We start from the raw sequence: 20,333 nt of genomic DNA on the forward strand, positions 1-20,333 counted from the left end.
AAAGCTTGAATAAAACATTTACACAACTGTAATATCTTGTCTTTGCAAAACCTTGCTACAGGTGTGTCAAATGCTATAATCAGTCCACCAGATAGATGCTGACTGCAGTTTAAAAGACAGACTCTAATAACATATTTTGGAGTTCCATAAGCTTGAAAAGTAAAACTAACTCGCAGTCATGGAACGGAGTGAATTTTGCACTTTTGCTCTTAATTCATTCCAAAAGCATTAAAACATATTTCAAAGATTTTAAACATACAATTACTTTTGCTGTCACTCAAAATGTAGAATCAACATCGAAAGTGGGAGATAGAGAAAGAGAGAGAGAGAAAGAGGAAGAGAAAAGGAGAGGGGAGGGACAGGGAGAGAGAGAGGAATGCTTTTATTGGTTTATCTGAATAAATAACTTTAATGAATAAAATTATTTTTCAAAACAATTTTTCTAGACATGTATAATTCACCCAGCAAGATCAGCAAATTAGGAAAAAGAGGCATTGGTAAAGTGGACCATTTCTCCCATCTCCCCTTCAGAATGCAAATACAACAGACTCCAAAGACCCACAATGAATGGGCAATAAAGCCCACAAACAGAAGAACAGCTGCTTAGAACCGGCCCTTCACAGGCCTGGATCAAATGTGTCTCCATGAAGGTAGAATGCACAAAGCAACTGGACCATGGGCTTGCCCCATCCTGCTTCCCTTGCTTGCTACCGGCTCCGATTTTCTTATTCTGTGACTGCCCCATTTGAAGCCTGACCTCCTATGTAGCTATATCCACTCTAGGCACATGCCTAAGCATGCACATGAAGAGAGAGTTCTTACTGTCAGGACTGCAGAATCCCAGATTTGCAAGCTTCCGGTTTAGAGATCTGTCCATCAGGCTGAGGAAGACTACCCTGTGAGCCAGATGCTGCCTCATCCTGTCTCCTGTGGCATTATAACCTGCCCACTAAAGGACAGAATCAGGAAGACACAAGCCAATGATTTTATTATAAGAATGATAAGAAGAATCAGAGAAACAAGTTGCCCCAGTGTTAGACATGAGAAATGTCTTTTGATTTGGAACCTTCCTTTCTGATATTGCTTAGCTGACATATGAGCTTAAAGAAGGCCCCGCAGGTGGAGCCTGAGGAGAAGGAGCCCGTGCACAATACAAAGAAATTGGATTTGTGTGCTGGTAAGCTGCTGTAGTGCAAGCATGAAGCCGAGAGTTCAATCCCCAGAAGGTCTGCTCTTTTTGTTTTGTTTTTTGTTCTTGTGGTTGCTGTTGTTTAAAAAAAAAAGCCAAGCATAGCAGTGCCCTAAGCCTCTAATCCCAGCACTGGCTGAGCCTAGGGTGGGAAGATACCTGGGGTTTAGGACCAGTCAAATCAAATCACTGAACTCCAGGGTTAGTGTAAAGAGCCAGACTCTAAATAAATAAGTAAATAAGATAGAGAATGATTGAGGAAGACACTCCAAGTCAAACTCGAGTCTTCACCTGCATATGTCCACCTGTACACACACACACACACACACACACATCTGTGTACACAATACACACATACACACTCCAGCACACATACACCTGTGTAAACACACATACACTTGCTCACACATATATCTGTGTACACAATACAAACACACACTTTGGCAAAAGAGAGACAGAGAGAGAAGTTAGGTCCATAGGCCAGCAAAGTGCCAGGGATTTGCTGGACAAACCAGATAGCTTGCGTTTGATCCCTGGGACCCACAGTGGAAGTATCGATCCCCTAAAGCAGTCACTCCTGCACTTCCATCTGTTCTCTCTCTCTCTTTCTCTCTCTCTCTCTCTCTCTCTCTCTCTCTCTCTCTCTCTCTCTCTCTCTCTTTCCTTGCTACACACAAGCACACACACATACACAGCAAGCTCAAAATCTATTTTTATAAAAGACATTTTTATTGCTAAAAGCCTATGCTTTTTGTGGCATTATGGTGGTCAGGAGAAATTTATCAAACCGTTCCTACATACCATGCACTTGCTAGGATCTATTGTATTTCTTATTCCCCTCCACATTTCAGTGAGAAAGATAAGCTTTATCTGATGGTGAGATACTGAATAAACAGATGCCTCAGGCTCGCAGCTTCCGCCTCATTTCTTAGCAGCCTTGGCTTCAGAGTTGCTGTTGCTTCCCCTGTCCCAGAGAGAACTGGAATCTTATTCATTGCACGCATAGCCCCTCTCCCTATCCAGTGTAGCACACAATTTCTAACTCCTTGGCCTGAAAGGCAGCACATCAATGTAGGTGACATGCACTGTGACAATGAGCCAGCTCTGCTTTGGATAGGCCTATGAGGGCTGGCAGCCGAGAGTTTTCCTGTATCTGTTTGGCACCCTAGGAGAGAGGGGACTCTACAAGAAAAGTCATCTAGCAAGCTGTGCATGCAGGAGACAGCCAGTCACGAGGATGGATTGGTAAGTGGTCAGAGGCTGCTCTCTGGCAGCTGGGGACAGTTAAGTCATCAAGGATGGGTTGGTACGTGGTCATGAGCTGCTCTTTGGCAGCTGGGTACAGATAAGGTACAAGACATGCAGAAAACCACATCATGTGTGTCAGAAGGAGAGTGTCTGAACACAAGAATTTCCACTAGAATGAGAAGCACCCCATACAAAAACTTCTAGCCTGCGGCTCGAAAGAAATGTCAAAAATGGGCTTCTATGCAATGCCACTACAAGAAAATCAAATAAGAAACAAAAAGAAGGTGAGAAGAACCATCATCAGAAAAGGCATCTTCAAGAGAATATAAAATTATAAATCAAACATATTGACATGACCTCACAAACAAAACCCAAATCAATCTACCTTACCTAACAAGCAAGAGCTCATAGCATGTATACAAGGGTCAAAGAAAGCTATAGCGGAACATCGGGAAATGAAACACAATCTGGTAGATACCAGGGAACAAGCATTAAACCAGCAACAAACAGGCATTGATAAACACAGGAAACAAGAATGACAGGAATGAGAAGAGCATAATACCCCCCAAATGCCCAATCATCCAAAAGAACTGGGGTGAATAGCAAAGGGGAGAGATTAGAAACACTTGAATGGGCTGAGAGATGGCTTGGTGGTTCAGAGCCTGTAATGATACTACAGAAAAACCAAGTTCAGTTCCCAGCAACCACCCAGGGGATCTGATGGATGGCCTCTTCTGGCCTTCATAGGTACCAGAACATCACACACACACACACACACACACACACACACACACACACACACACATTTCTTTTAAAAGACTTACATATCCACCATACTTAGCATCCTCATGGTGGAGGAAGCATACTCTTTCTTTCTTCTTTTCCTTTTTCTCAACCCCACAGAGATCCACCTGCCTCAGCATCCCAAGTGCTTGGATTAAAGGTGTGCGCCACTACCACCCGGCTGAGAGTCTACCCTCAAAACCTGTCCTCTGGCCTCCAAATGTGCACCATGGTGCTCCTGAACACTCACGCTCCGTGCTCACACACATTCTCACATCATCATCATCGCAGTAGTGATAAACCATCTTTAAAAGGCATACTAATAATACAGAAACATGATAGCAAAGGTTGGAGGGAAAGAAGACAGGGCAATGGCTGCATGTGCCAACTCAAACATCACCCGGCAGGACAGATGATAATGGCATCACTGATATGAAGAAGTCAGGAAGTGTAGCTGGAGCTCACTACCAAACCTAATGAACTTAACATAAAACCTACAGAGCGACCGACAGTCCAGTGAGTTTAAGAGGAACAGAGGAAAGGGGGAATTGCAGAAAAAAACTGTTACTCTTGGTCAGAAAGCCAACAGAGAGTTGTGTAAAAAAAAATAAAAATGTAAACATCACTGATAAAAGTCCCCTTAAAAAGAATTCCACTGACTTCTCAGAACTTACTGCTTAGAGCCGAGATGAGCGGCAGGCAGCTTTAAGAGCACTACTTCAGCAAACCCCCATGCAATTGCGTGACACTAGCTCTTGACTACCAAAAGCACGAGCCTCTGCCCAGCACCACTGTCAACCAATATCAGAAAGAGGATATGTGTCATCCTGAGAGTGGCAGCCAGGATGCGCCTCCCCACCCTCCTGGGTTGCCGGGATACAGGCAGGTGATTCAATCCCTAAGCATTGGACTGATTACCCAGAAACTTGGTACCAAAGAGAAAAATATGAGAAAGCCATCTTTGGTAACCATGGCAGAAGTTCTAGGGCCAAGTGCTCAAGGCAAGCCCTGCAGTTAGGAGTGGTTGGAACACTGTTTTTAGCTGTCTGCCTACATGCCCCGCATTCTTTACAATGCTTGGCAAACGTGAAGCTCCCTTTCCGCATGTGCACTAGGGTAGAATTCTGAGGTTCAAGATTGGGAACCGTTCACAGCTGTGCACAGGACTGACAGAGCACATGGTTAAAGAGCAAGAGACAAATGAGAAACTCTCAACTGGTGAGCACGCTAAGAACCTAATATCTCCATAAGCTCTGGGGGGTTCCCTACCCAGAACCTTTGAACAAAGAGCCAACTGTCTGTGAAGCGTGCTGCCCCAAGAGTGTGTTAGCTATCCCGAATGTAAGTTAAAGAATGGTGTCTGTTAGAACAAAGCTCAGCTTTAAGCACTTGACTACACTTGAATCATCAAAAGCTAAAGCATTCCAAATTGGGAGAATGAAGCAGCTGAATCTCACTATGCTGGCATGCTGAAATTCCTTGGAGATTTCAAGGACAATGATTCGAAACGTGTCTAAAGTGTTTATTCTAGGCTCCAATGCTTGCTTTCAAAGCCCAAAGTGGAACCAAGTTCATTGCCTACTGGGAAGGGATTAAGGGATGATGTCATTACCATTGTTCCTTCTCCTAGTCTTAGCTAGGAAGAACAGGGTAATATACACATTACTGCTGGAGTTGGGAAATAAAGCCCGCAGCCAGTGGGTATGAGTGGTTCAAGGATGGGCTCACTACTTTGGGATCTTAGAGTTGAGGGCAAGCTCTCCTAGGCCAGTGGTTCTTAGTGTGGCTCCAGGATCACTGTCTGCTTCTCTTGGCAAGTTCTCAGTTTCTGGTCGTGAACTGCAAACTCTTTAGGTGGAGCCTCCAGCCCTGTTTTGTGAAAGACCAGTATTTCTGATACTAGCATTTGACAACCACTCTCTTTGCAGCCTAAGACACCCCAATAAATGGGCAATCTACTGGGGGGACAGGAACAACAAGGAAAATCTTCTTGATGACACACTTCAGACGCATCTAACTTCATTTCCCTTGCTCAAAATGAATATAGCTGTCTCCTGAGATAGTCAGATATAAAGGAAACCTGGGTCATGGGTAAAAAAATCTCCCAGGTTTTTTCTTTGTTCTGAGACAGTGTCTCCTATAATCCAGACTAGTATCAAGCTCCATGTATAGCCAAGAATAGTCTTCAATTTATGACCCTCTTGTCTCTTCTTCCCAAGTACTAGATGTATGCCACCATTCCCTGTTGACAGAGGTTTCTGTCCTGTTCAGTCCCAAAGAACCCCCTCTTTCCATATCTAGGAAGGTGAACATCCAAACTGGCTAGGCTCCCACAAAGCCAGCACATTAAGTAGGATCAAAACCCCTTGCCATTGTCCTTGGCTTCTCATCAGCCCTCATTGTTCGCCATGTTCAGAGAGTCCGGTTTTATCCCATGCTTTTTCAGTCACAGTCCAGCTGGCCTTGGTGAGCTCCCAATAGATCAGCTCCACTGTCTCAGTGGGTGGGTGCACCCCTCGTGATCCCGACTTCTTTGTTCATGTTCTCCCTCCTTCTGCTCCTCATTGGGACCTTGGGAGCTCAGTCCAGTGCTCCAGTGTGGGTCTCTGTCTCTATCTCCATCCATCACCAGATGAAGGTTCTTCTTACTTAGCTTCTTTAGGTTCACCAATTGTAGACTCTGTGACCCTTATTTATGGCTAGAAACCAATTATGAGTGAGTACATCCCATGTTCATCTTTTTTGGTCTGGGTTACCTCACTCAGAATAGTGTTTTCTATTTCCATCCATTTGCATGCAAAATTCGAGAAGTCATTGTTTTTTACTGCAGCATAGTACTCTAATGTGTATATATTCCACATTTTCTTCATCCATTCTTCCATTGAAGGGCATCTAGGTTGTTTCCAGGTTCTGGCTATTACAAATAATACTGCTATGAACATAGTTGAACAAATGCTCTTGTCATATGATAGGGCATCTCTTGGGTATATTCCCAAGAGTGTAGTGATGAAAACAGTGTGGTACTGGCATAAAAACAGAGAAGTCGACCAATGGAATCATATAGAAGACCCGGATTTTAACCCACAAACCTATGAACACCTCATTTTCAATAAAGGAGCTAAAAGTATACAATGGAAGAAAGAAAGCATCTTCAACAAATGGTGCTGGCATAACTGGATGTCAACCTGTAGAAGAATGAAAATAGACCCATATCTATCATCATGCACAAAACTCAAGTCCAAATGGATTAAAGACCTCAATATCAGCCCGAACACACTGAACCTGATAGAAGAGAAAGTGGGAAGTACCCTACAACAGATGGGCACAGGAGATCGCTTCCTATGTGTAAGCCCAGCAGCACAGACATTAAGGGCAACATTGAATAAATGGGACCTACTAAAACTGGGAAGCTTCTGTAAAGCAAAGGACACTGTCACTATGACAAAAGGCAACCTACTGACTGGGAGAAGATCTTCACCTACTTATTAACTCTTATACGTTACATTAACCCATAATTCTTGTCTATGTTAACCATGTGGATTAGTACCGTCTATCAGTGAGGCAGTCATATCCAGTCACATCTTCCTTCCTTTGCATCTGGGTGACAACTGTAGACTGTGCCTTTCCTCTTCCCCAAGTCTTCCTGTTCTCATTGCCCTGCCTGGTCGTCTTTCCTATACTTCCTGCCTGGCTACTGGCCAATCAGCATTTTATTAAACAAGCACAAGAGACAAATATTTACAGGATACAAGACCGTTGTCCCACAGCACTTCCCAGTGTATGAGGTGCTGGGAACCGAATCAAGGGTTTTACACTTGCTAGGCAAACATGCTGCTAACTAGGTTAAACAGCCAATTCCTTTTTCACAGTCAGTTTTTCAAGTTCTTTCTCATTCCTGTCAATCATGGGAGGAATGTATAACATTATTTTACTACAGCATCATATTCTTGCTCTAATGAATTGAAAGCATTTCCCAAGTTTCCTCCAGAAAAAAAATACCACAAAACTAATGTTTTTTTACTCATTTGTGCTAAATTTCATCTGTAAGGATGTTTTGCTTAATGTATACTGAAGGAGCAGAACAAACTCCGTCTTGAGACAGAACTCCATTTTAGACAGTATCTAACTAGGGGGTGAATGTGGCCCAGCAAAGTCATAAACATTCCCAAGAAACTGTGCCAGCCCTGGTCACAATGACCCACCATGGTGTCCAAAAACATCTGCTTGCTTCGAACGTCATTGTAGGTACCTGATTAACCACTGTGTTGGCTGTTTTGAAATTCCCCTATATCCCATCCAATGAATTCAAAAGTGGTATACTTCTATCCAGTCCTGACACACCAGGACCTGGGCCACCCTGCCATGTGGTTTTCCCTTTAAAATCTCCTTACCCTGAAGCCTCTGGGCCGATCTCCCACACTTGCTGTGGGATTATGGCCCATGTTGGCTAGCTTGTAATCAATAAACCCACGTGGGTTTTGCATTGGATACTGACTCTGTGGTGGTCTTTGTGGGTCCCTGTAACAATGAGGGGTTCTGCTTATTGGGGTTTCTGTCCCTCCCGGTGTCCCACAGCCAGCAAGCCCCAAAGAAAATCACACAGAGATCTCTATATAAGTTATAAAGCTGATTGGCCCATTAGGTCAGGCTACTTATTAGCTCTTGTCGCTTATATTAACCCATTGTTCTTATTTATGCTAACCACATGGTTTGGTACCTTTCTCAGCAGGGCAGCTCACATGTTGCTTCTTCGGAGTCTGGGCAGGAGTGGGAGGAATCAACTTCCTCCTTTCCAGAATTCTTCTGTTCTCATTGCATCATTTCTACTTCCTGTCTGGTTTTCCTGCCTATACTTCCTGCCTGGCCAATCAGCATTTATTTAAAACATGATTGGCAGAATACAGACAATACTCCCGCACCAGGTCCCCTGACACAAGCACAACAATGTCTGTGCACGAGTGCAGCTGGTGCCCATGGAGGCCAGAAGATGGCATTGGGTTCCATGCAACTGGAGTTACATATGGTTGTCAGTCACTATGTGGATGATGGGCATCAAACCTGGGTTCTCTGCAGGAACAGCAAGTGTTCTTAACTGTCAAGCCATCTCTCCAGCCCCAAGACTTATTTTTTTTTACCAAATCAAATTTTAGGCTTGTCTTTCCTACAGATTTCTCCTTGCTCTAACTGCTTTCGTTTTAAAAAGTTTTAGTTCATTGAAAGGTCACCATATTTCACATATAGTGCATTAAGCATTTGATCCTCATTTGTCCTATTAAATAAGAACAGACCAGATGGATACTGCTCTACTCTCTCTCCTGAGCAGGTTTGAGGCAATTAAAAAATGATTATTTTTACTACGTATTTTATGTGTCAGCCAGATGTTATCTGTGGTCATTTCTGGAAAGGATCACTCTGTCGAGGTTACAAAACACATTATTTTCCTTTGGGAGACTGGACTTCTGAGTGTGATCAAGAAAACACATGCAACTGATTTACTCTTTTTTTTTTTTTTTTTTTTTTTTTTGGTTTTTCGAGACAGGGGACAGGGTTTCTCTGTAGTTTTGGAGCCTGTCCGGGAACTAGCTCTTGTAGACCAGGCTGGTCTCGAACTCACAGAGATCCGCCTGCCTCTGCCTTCCGAGTGCTGGGATTAAAGACGTGCGCCACCACCGCCCGGCCCTGATTTACTCTTGTATGCTTGTTCCCGGGACAGAATTGGCCTAACATCTCACCACCTATGCAGGCAAAGATCTATTCAAATTTTCCTTCTTTGCATCTCTGCATTCTGGCCCTGTTTGTGTTGTGTCAGAAACAGAAAACAAACAAAACCCATCTGGTTGATGGAAGAGAAATGAATATCAGCTTCCCACTGTACTTCTTCCAAAGGACTGGTTTGCCTTTTGTAAGCTGTCTTCACATGCCATAGTAAAGATATGGCCCACTCAGGACCTTGGGTGCAACTACTTATCACACGGACATGCTTCCGGAGATCACAACAGTTTTTGTACAATTCTCTTTATTTTTCATGCAAGCTAATTGATCTGCATTTCTCAATGGTGTTGAAATGATTCAGAATGGGGGCAAAGAATTCACAATTATTAAACTGCTGTGGTTACACAAGTCATTTTCTTCCCATGCATACACAAATTAGAATCCGCATAAGTTTCCTAAAACAACATATAATCTCTTTAAAAATGTAGGTCTATAGCTCATCCAAGATTATGACATTATTATCAACATAAAACCTCAGCCACACTAGCACATAGTAGAATGGCAAGGGAGAGGTGGCCTCTAAAACACTAAATCACAGACTATATTTAGTTCACGATTTTGAATGGTACAGCCAATCAACAGGCAGGAAAATTTCAGTTTCAAAAACCTGACTCTGTCCTGTCAAATACTATAAGATGTGGCAATGTGGATTCTGGCTTCAGCTGCGACTTTGTCTCTGAGACAGAATCTCACTGCAGCCAGACTGGCCTGGAACTCTCCATATAAGTCTCCTTGTAGACCAGGATGGCCTTGAAGTCACCGAGACCCGCCTTAAAGGTATGCACCCCGCACCCCGCACCCCCCTCACAGCTTCAGCTCTGGCTGGAATGTAACCTCAAGAAAGAGATTTTTCTGCTCCCCTGAACAAAATGACAGGGTTGAACTAGACTATCCTCTGAAGTCCCTTCAGGTTCCTATTTCATGCTTTTAAGAGTCAGGTTTGGGCCTACCACACTTTATTGCCACACTGTAACCATTTGGGGGGAAGAAGGACTTCCCTGTTAAATGAATCTTTTTACACAGAACCTGGCCATTCATTTCCTGCTTTGTAAAACATCTGTCCCTAATGCTATGAAGTACTCAGATCTCCTTAGAGTAAAACATGGTCACTTGTTGACTCCTTCCATCAGACAGTCCTCTGTGTAGTATGTAGCTAAAGACTCAGGAAAGAAGGACCAGGAACGCCTCATGAAGAACCCCAAAGTCCTTGGAACAAATTATCCCTCAAAATAAAACGTTATTTACCTTCGCATCAGGCCACACTCACCAGCTCCTAATGGGTTTGAGAGATTCACCAGTCTTAATCTCCTGCATGCATCTGTAACTGTCCATGGAGGTCCATTTCAGGGGATGCCTCATAGAAATTAAAATTGAAGATAATGATGCCTGCTCACTTGATCAACTAAAATGACCAGCTGGGTTTAATGGGAGGAAAGCAGAAACTCCACTGAAATTAGAAAGGCTTTGAAGGTGATAGGGTGTCATTATTTCCCAGTAATGTTTCTTCTCCCGAGGTGACTGGCCACTGTGCTCGTGAGCACCAGGGCCAACATGTTATGAAGTTGGGTATGGCAGTCAGAGCTAAGGCACAAGGCAGGAATCAGCACTTTGCTATGGCACTGGGGAAAGCAGGGTTTCTTTTCTCTTCTTATTTTAGCTGTTTCCTTTACAGTTAGTGAAGGGCTTTGCGGGAATTGCTTAATTGACTCCCGAGAGGCAAATTCTAATTTAGATCGGTACAAAGTGTTTTCTCTTTCCAGCCATAAAACGTTTTCTTGGATTTGTTCTAATTATCCTTGGGGTGATGGGATCTTGGGTCTGAAAGCACTGTTACATCACCTGCCCTCAGCCCTTCATTTCACAGAGGCCAACAGGGAGGTCGAAGGATGCACACAGACTGGACCAAAGTCCCAAGGTGAGAAAGGCAGAGGCTGGGCTAGATGTCTGCAGACCAGACGATGCCCAGGACCGACTCAGGGGATTAACAGGGGAGTGCTCCTGGTTAACAGGAAAGTGTTCAGAGGAGGGAGGGAGGGAGAGAGAGAAGAAAGAGAAGGACTGGTTGATTCTTGATGAAAAGGCACCATTTTGAAAAGCTCAGGTTTTAAAAGCTCTCATGGTAGAGGTGTCAGCAAGCAAAGGAACACACAAAGAGTGAAGGCAGTCACAGTCACAGCCCTGTTCGTGTGTCCCTGGCTGCCTGAAGGTGACCCACCGAAGTGACTGCAGACTCAGCAGGCAGCCTCCCACCCGGCTTACTGATTATTTCTTATTTTTGTAGTCCCAGGTATGAAGTCCAAGGCCTCTCTCACAGGCTACACAAGCACGCCACCACTATACCACGGGCTACTTCTCCAACATGGATTCATCCGTGTGTGTGCACACGCACACGTGTGTGCAGGTCAGTGCATGAGCACGTGAGGAAAGCAGAGATGGGCCTTTGTGTGGTTCCTCAGATGCAGTCAGCCTGGGTTTTAGACACGAGCCTGTAACTCACTGCACAGTAAGACTCATGCTCAGTGCTGGAGTTACAAGCAGATGCTGCCAGTTCCTCTCTTTTCTTTTTAATAATTTAAGGAGACTAAAAACAACGATCGCCAAGTCAGGCAGGGTGGTATCCCCAGCATTTTCAAAGCTCCAGTCCAGAAGCCCTATCCCCACCCCCCCAAAGTAAACAAAATAAATACACAAGCAGAGACTTTTATGTTTAAAAATTCAGTGGTATTCACATTTTCTTATAACAACATCAGGATCTCATTACAAAACAATCAATGAAAGAGTTCCATTCAGCGCTAAAATTCAAGTGGACATCCAGGAGCCCCCCCCCCCCCCCCCGTTCCCAGGCAGCAGAGGGAGGCTGAGTGACACATTTTCATTTTTATTCATTTGACTTATTTACTACGTGTCAGTGGTAGGGGGCAGGGCATATGTGGACATCAGAAGACAACTTCCGGAAGCCTGCCCTCTCCTCCCCGCAAACAGTTACTCAGAACTGAGCCCGTGGTCAGGTTTGGTAGCAAGCACCTTTTGTGCCAAGCCCTGTTGCCTGCCCTAGAATCTCAAGTCAAGGGAAATTTAACTTCATTTTATCCTCAGAAATTGCTGCAATATAGGCTATTAGGAACACTTTATTCAGAGTTTTTTAGAGAAAACCTTCATAAAATTAATAAATGTGGACCTCCTAATAACTAAGAGCATTCAGCCTTACTTGATCTGAGTTCCACATGTAGACTCAATTCATTTGTTTCTCTTACTTTTGAGTTAATTTCAGGGAAGATTCTAATGGGGAAAAGTCAGTTACGTATTCTTAAATTACATAACCTTGGCAATTATGCAAAAGACATTGTTTTTTAAACTTGTTGCGAGATGCTTTTCTGGGCTGGCTGCTGGCCTAAGACATAGGAAGATCATAATAAGCTGGATATTGTCCAGTCACGTGGTAGTATATCTGTGAAGAAAACCAGTATCATAAATTAATAACTAAGCAACCATACACATACACTAGTAATCACCCCACTACACTGCAATAATCTGACTTGGCGCTGACCAGCAAGTCTTCCAGCAGATGCTGCACCTGATCTACAGCAGGTGCGGGTGTGCTTGAAGGAGGCAGAGACCTGGCTCTGATGGGCTCAGTCTCCACTCCCAACAAGGCCAAGGGCTTCCCACTCACCTGCTTCTCAATGTCTAAGAGCAGAGAACTGGCCCCTATCCGAAAGAGGTCAGGGGTCAGCCACTCGTCCCCCAGCTCTTCCTTTACAAGAGAGAGCCATGCTAGGGACTCCTTCGCAGTGCGGATGCCTCCTGCAGGTTTAAAGCCTACCTAAGGGGAAGAGAGAAGAGTAGCCATGTTAGCAGGCTGATTTCAAAAGTGACACTGTGAATGACCAGTCTTGAGTCACACGTCCCTCCCTAGTCTGCTTCACTTCAGCAAAGGTACCTGTTTCAGTAGAGCCTTACTTGACCATACTCCAAGACAACATTTCCACCATGAATGGGGACTGGGAGGTCGCTTCCACAGGGACAAGAATGAGGGCACATCTCACTGAGTAAACCTCCACCATCTAGACTAAATCTGTAAGGAAAGTGTCAGCAAGCAAGAAACTACACCACAGGTGTCCATCCCGTCTACACTGCTTCACATGAGCCCTCATCTTGAGGTGCAAGGCACTGGTGTACTAAAGAGTGGATCAGTGTGGCCACGAGGTCAACCTAATCAAGCTGGCAGCTGTCCAGCAAGGAGAGCTGACCCTGGCTTCAATCAACTTAATTGCAGGCTTGTTCTCTGAGGCTGTAGGCACACAGAGTTCTACAAAGCAGGCAGATCGTTAATGTAAGCATAGGAGAAAAATGTCATACTGTTTTTAAAAGTTTATAGGGAGGGCCAGAAACCAGCCAATTCGTGGCTGAGAGGCTGCGAGCCACCTTGAACCAATGCTTTCCCAGAGGACTGGAGTTCAGTTCCCAGCACTCATGTTGAGGGGTTCTACCTCCAGGGATTGTGGTGCCCTTTTCTGGCTTCTACAGGAACTCACACACACATAGTGCACACAAACACATAAGCACACACACATAGTGCACACAAACACATAGGCACACACACATAGTGCACACAAACACATAGGCACACACACATAGTGCACACAAACACATAGGCACACACACATGCACACATGCACTCACAAATAAATCCAAAAAGAAAAAAAAGACACACTCCAAATCAGCCAATATACACTGTTTCAACACAAAGCCTGATATCCATTAGGAAAAGCACAGGTTCCATGAGTAGAACCTCCTGGTTCCCTGGATTCGCTAGTCTTAGGAATGGAACTATCTGGAGGAGTAGACAAGTCTACACACACAAGCTGCCACACCACACTGTTTGTAGCCCAAGGCCTCAGAGCTCTTTTCAGATAGATCACACTAGCTGGAGGCACTGTGAGCAGAATAGAGAAATGGATGAAAGGTCCTATTAGCAAGCGGGATGCCCCACTGTGAACCCGACCACTGCCCTTGTGTGGCTACCTGTCGGCCATCTTAGCCATTGCAGCCATCACATGGTCTTGCTCCTGCCAAGCCTATCTCCTCACTCTAGGATATCCCACCACAAACCTCTCTCTGCCCTCAGTCCTCTCACGGAGCAGTGCATGAACGGTCTCCTAAGTGGGTCCCCTGCCTTCGTCATACATGAGACAGCTCGCTCAGTGAGAGCATGTTACTGCTAGCCACTGTTGAGGAATGGCAAATAAACAACTCAAGTGACGGCAGTGAGCTGACAGGAAGCGTGCATGTCGGTCAGAGCTCACCAAGATTTTCTACAAATAGAATTCAGTGTCAGCAACTCCATTCCAAAAAGAAGTTCTTGTGTAAGCTAATACGTTTTAAGGGAGAGAATATGGAAAACAAATCTGTAGTGGAATCAGTTATGATATATTAAACTGCGGCTTCTAAGGGGTGGTACCAAGTGGGGCCTGGGAAGGGGGGCTTTTGCACCGTATAGCATGGCTTACAGCGGTGAAGGAGGAACCACAGTCTATGGCCTCCTGGGCTTGCTGTCAGCAACTGACAGGCCGCGCCTGGCTTGCAGGTACACACACAAATACACACAGGTTCTCTTTGCTGAAAATGAAACGTGATAAATTAAACAGGTGTGCCTTGCACTCAGCTTCTGCTTAACACTAAGTGGGGCACCTGGTGTTAAGTGGGGAAAAGAACAACCATAAAGAAAGGGAACAAAGACAAGCGGAACTCCAGCCTGTGCCGCTGAGCGCGGATCTTCTTTGAGATCTGTTTCTTGCTGTCCGAGAGTTGTCTTAGGAAGGGACACATTCATGTCTACACCCAAGAACAACACAGGCTAGCACAGCCCAAGATCATCCACCCAAGAACTATTATTTCCTTGGTCCCCAACAGCATGCTTTACCCCTAACAGCGAAGCTCATGAAACACGGATGCCAAGGGAATCTCCCACATGCATGGCAAACTGAGTATCTGATTTTGATGACCTCAGGCCAATTCCTTACCAAAACCTTCGGTTTGGTAAATGACTTTAGGCATGAGTCCCATGGCCTAACTAGTGGTGACAACTACAACCGAAAGAAAAAGATGAGTTTCTCCTTATACAACTTTTCTTTGATAACAAGTGTTTTTAAATTGTCGTTTTTGTATCCATGCAGAAAGCCCATCAAGCAGGAGACATTCATGGTGGATCAGCATCATTTGAAGGCAACAATGTATATTCTTCCTATCTGTACTCAACACTGTGAACTTACTCAGAGAAATGCTGGGAGATTATTTCCTCTTGCAAGAAGCACATTCCAGGTAAGTCTCTGATCCCAAAATAAATCTAAGCTACAGTCACTCATAAAGACATTCCACCCTCCAGGCAAAGCATCAATGGTCTTTATGAGGAAGGTTCCAAAGGGCAGAAATCAAGACATTGGTTTTAAAAGATGCCCCTCAGGAAGAGAAAGAAGTCTCATTATATTGAACACACTACACACTCACACACACTCACACATATACACACAGCTACACATATACACACACTCACACATACACTCTCTCACACACACTCATACATACTCACACACACTCACACACCCACACACACACTCTCTCAGACACACATCACACACATTCTCACATGCACACACTTACACTCTCACATGTTCACACTCACACATACTCACGCTCTCACACACACACACACTCACACACACACCTTTCCAACTATGCAAAACAAAAAATCCTTCTTAGCTAATTTGTGGTTAGACAAGCAACTTGAAGTGGAAAACCCAAATCCAGTTTTTAAGAAACACTTTATATGCATTTTTCCTTTTAACTTTGTATGTTTCTAAGAATTCTATGCTATTCTTCGAAAAGCTGACAAAAGCTACCATATATCCTCCTCAGCTAAACACTCTCCCAAACAGCACATCCAACTGCCATAAAACGCAAAAAAAAAAGAAAAATGGATATTTAATTCAAGAGCTATAGGACGGAAAGCTACCACTTCCCTGCTGTTTCACGGTATTTCATTATTCTGTTTAATAAGTTCATCTCCTCGAGAATTTTCTCTTCACCTCATATTATTAAAAGTAATAAGTTTTTCTGGACCGGGGGTTTCCCAACAGAAAAACCAATTTATGTGTGTCCTTCAATAATGACAGGAAAAGATTATTTTCCATTATACTGCCTACTTTTCATATCGCCACCACAGCTCATCATTCAATAAATGTTACTCCGCGATTCTCTGCCCTTCCGCAAGGAAGTTAAATTTCTACATTAACCTGTTTTCAACGGCCAACGCCTTGCCAGAAACATCTCTGTGTCGCTGCACAATTAGTTTCTTAAAGAACCCATTTAGGAATCTCTTGTCAGTGATCAAATTGTCTTCGGTTAATAAAAGGACACAGAGAGTTTACATCTTGATCACACACACGCTCCACACTCACGCTAGCTCTGCTAACCGCATACATTCCCCCAGCGAGGTGTTCTTCTGTAATGAAAGTAAATTAAACATTTATCTTAATAAAGGCGACTCATTCACACCTTCTGCATAGGGAGACGTTATCGTGTGTGCGGGCAGCGAGGAGAGTTATAAATAGTCTCCTCTTCACTTTGAGGGAAGATTTGCTGGCAGTAACGTACCTTCTTTCCAGTCTTCCAGAAGAAATCTCTAATGGCCCGTAACATTACGATGGCTACCGGGAAGGTGGCATTTACCGTTTCTTTTCCAGTAGAAGTCTTAATAAAATCTGACCCTAAAACAGAAGCAAAGAAAAATCCCAGGTTAATTAAAAACTTACTTTTACACTTAAGCCATTGAAGAAGTGAATTGCGTGCAATGCTGCCTCCCCCTCCCACCCCCCACATCTCCCCAGGGACGACTCGACTTTACTTTTTGGTAATTATGCGAAAAAACTCAAATGAAAATCTACCATTAAAAGTCTTCTGTTTCTAAATAAGAACCAGAAGAAGGGGAGACGTGTTGCAAATTGCCTTCTTCTAGGCACAGCCCAGCCATTGCAATCATGTCCCATAGCAGCACAGGTTGTCACTACCGGGCCTGTACAAGACTGAGCCCGTCATTCATCAGTCATGGATGGGGCTCTGCCCTCCCTGATGAACTTCTTGCCGCTGGCGGGTTCTGGGGAGAAACAGTCATTGTGTTTGGTTGAATGCCCATGGCGAAGCCCATCAGGCTCTAAGGGACAGTTCCGAACCCATAGTTGCATGGCCTTGATTAAAATCCGTGGGTCACTAAATGAAACACAAAGACACAAATGTATGAATGGGGCTCTTAAGGAAGTACCGATGGCTGGTGGAGGTGCTAAGAAGGGGGAGTGGAAGGGAGGGTGGGCTATAAGGAAGGGTGGGGGAAGGTAATCAGAACACATCACACATGTATAAAATGAAAAAGAAAAAAATCGATTAAGAATTTTATCTTTCTTCACCATCAAATAAATTAAATTAACCACTCGATGGATTCTCATAGACTCTGGTACTCTTGTCTCTATATTTCACAGCCAATTAAAATCAAGTTGGTTTGCTTAATGCATAACTGAGATGAATAAAAACAATTTTATGCCCTGTGCTCACTACCATGAATCTTGACACTTCCCACAGAACTGTGGAGTACCTACTCCTCACCCTGACCCTCCCCCCCACCCCCCACTCAGTGGAAAGCACATTGCACAGCTGTGACGACCCCAGGATGGTCACAAGCTGATTTCTGTTGCGTTGATAAAGCAGGAGGCCACCCAACCAGATGAGGCTTTCATGACAGATACTGTGCCCTTTCACAGTCTGCGGGTGTTTTCAACAGCTTCCTGCTTTTGCATCTTAAGTCTGTGTATGTAGATTATTAGAACAAAGGTAGGGAGGGACTCGATCCTAGGTGCTACACAGGTGTCAACACAGGTGATCCTTACCACTGGTACCAAGTGCTGACTATCCTCAAAGAGGACACCGAGGCACAGAAAAGTTATGTAGCTTTCTTGAAGTCACATGACACAGCCTCCTCTCTCTCTCTCTCTCTCTCTCTCTCTCTCTCTCTCTCTCTCTCTCTCTCTCTCTCTCTCCTGTCCATGTGATTTCAGCTAAGGCACTCTACCTTAGCTCGCCTTTTAGAATAGCCCCACTTATCTGGGATCACACACCATCATCCAAAACAGAGAGGCCTTCCTTCAGGTGGTACCTAGCCCAGCAGTGCTCAAAACCTGACCCCCCCCCCTTCCCCACATCCACGCACAGTGTGGGACCACAGACGCTGCTAGAGAAGAAACTTTTGAAGTCTAGTTTTAAGGGAGGTGGAACCGATCATGACACTGCATGCCACATCATATACCCATGGCTCTAAAATGGAGTGTGAGATCTGAATGCTTCCTTCACGAAGACAGGACAAAGGACTGAAAACCGATATTCACAGAGGTTTGAATATTACCCAAGGAATATATCTACTGAAACATCCCATGTTCACCCTATCAATATGTTCCGATTTTATTTATCGGTTTGAAGGAATTGCATTTTGGATGAAAGAAGTCCATGTTGTGTGTTCCCACAACAGACCAACTGACTCAGGTGCATTAGGGACAGGTTCACAGCTGCCATCAAGGAGTCTGTGGAGTAATTCTTAAAATTAATTTGAGTCTCTCGGAGTCTATCACAGAAATGTGGGACCGAACATGAAGACAGAAACCACCTAAATTTTCCCTTATAGTGTCAGTTGGAAAAGATATTTCCACGACTATTCTGTGCACCGAAAGGCTCAGGTAGATACACCTTTATTTCCCACGCCGTGAAGAAATAGCAAATGCACACCCTTGCCTTTGAAGTCACGGTGACCCTAGAGGAACAACGTGAAGCGTTGACAGTAGGCCTGGTATCCAGTTCCAGCTCCCATGGTAGGTAGCCACGCGAATTCAATCTTCCACCTCCCTAGAAAGCATCTTATAAACCCTAGGTGCTTCACAGAATCAAAAGGGAAAATCTGTGTGAAAACACCTAAATCCCTCAAGGATTATACGAAATCACATGAAGCAGAGGCCTTAGGTAGGGCCTCTGTGGAAGAGTTTGGGGCTGGACCTTAGAAGCCGCGCAGTACTGCAAGCAGCAGCAGAGATCATAAGCCATTCTGAAGGCAACTCAGAAAACCAGAATGCTGAGAGAAAGGCAAAGGAAAGCCTGCTCATGAGGGTTCCCAGGATGGCAAAGGCTCTTGGGAATTGTGTCCTGAAAGTCCAAGGAAGGCTGAATTCCAAAACAATTGCCTGATGTTTTGGGTGGAAGAAATTTTGAGACAGTCTAACATGTGGGGCGCATGGCTGATGTTCACTGAATTCGCTCAGATTTACAGTGAGAACGCGAAGGAAGTATGGAGAAAAGAAAAGGTTTGGCAAGAAAGAGCTTGGGTCTGTTTAAAACTGAGGACACGAATCCATAGGCTCAACGTCCTTTATTTATGGCTAGAATCCAGTTATGAGTGAGTACATACCATATTCACCTTTTTGGGTCTGGGTTACCTCACTCAGGATAGTATTTTCTATTTCTATCCATTTGCATGCAAAATTCAAGATGTCATCATTTTTTACCACTGAGTAGTACTCTAGTGCATATATGTTCCACACTTTCTTTATCCATTCTTCCATTGAAGGGCATCTAGGTTGTTTCCAGGTTCTGGCTATTACAAATAATGCTGCTATGAACATAGTTGAACAAATGCTTTTGTAGTATGATAGGGCATCTCTTGGGTATATTCCCAAGAGTGGTATTACTAGATCCTGGGGTAGGTTGATCCCGAATTTCCTGAGAAACCGCCACACTGATTTCCAAAGTGGTTGCACAAATTTGCATTCCCACCAGCAATGGATGAGTGTTCCCCTTACACCACATCCTCTCCAGCAAAGGCTACCATTGATGTTTTTGAATTTAGCCATTCTGACAGGTGTAAGATGGTATCTCAAAGTTCTTTTGATTTGCATTTCCCTGATAGCTAAGGAGGTTGACCAGGACCTTAAGTGTCATTTGGCCATTTGAACTTCTGTTGAGAATTCTCTGTTCAGTTCAGTGATCCTAGAGAAGCTAAATAATAAGGTGATCCCAAAGAAAAACATATAATTATCCTCCTGGATAATGGAAGTAGACAAGATTGCCAGGCAAATATTGGGAGCTCGGGGGTGGGGGTAAGGGGAGATGAGGAGAGAAAAGTGAGAAGGGGAGGATGGGGAAAGCTTGGGGGAATGGGATGGTTGGGATAAAGGAAGGGTGGATATGGGAGCAGGGAAGTATATATCTTAATTAAGGGAGCCATTTTAGGGTTGGCAAGAGACTTGACTCT

At 44.2% G+C, this 20,333-nt stretch overlaps 1 protein-coding gene across 1 annotated transcript in view; it reads right to left on the minus strand.

Annotated features, from left to right (window-relative positions):
* Nucleotides 1–11,701: 11,701 nt before the first annotated feature.
* The window catches only part of Dera (deoxyribose-phosphate aldolase), an 87,950-nt gene continuing 79,318 nt past the window's right edge, over nt 11,702–20,333 (minus strand). Inside the window, exons 7-9 of the mRNA XM_075982458.1 lie at nt 16,646–16,758; nt 12,666–12,815; nt 11,702–12,440 (exon numbers count right to left, since the gene is read on the minus strand). Coding sequence (XP_075838573.1) covers nt 12,384–12,440; nt 12,666–12,815; nt 16,646–16,758 — 320 coding nt within the window. The 3' untranslated portion in view covers nt 11,702–12,383. The remainder of the gene's footprint in view (nt 12,441–12,665; nt 12,816–16,645; nt 16,759–20,333) is intronic.

Source organism: Microtus pennsylvanicus, chromosome 8, assembly GCF_037038515.1.
Source record: "Microtus pennsylvanicus isolate mMicPen1 chromosome 8, mMicPen1.hap1, whole genome shotgun sequence".
Taxonomy (NCBI): Eukaryota; Metazoa; Chordata; class Mammalia; order Rodentia; family Cricetidae; genus Microtus; species Microtus pennsylvanicus.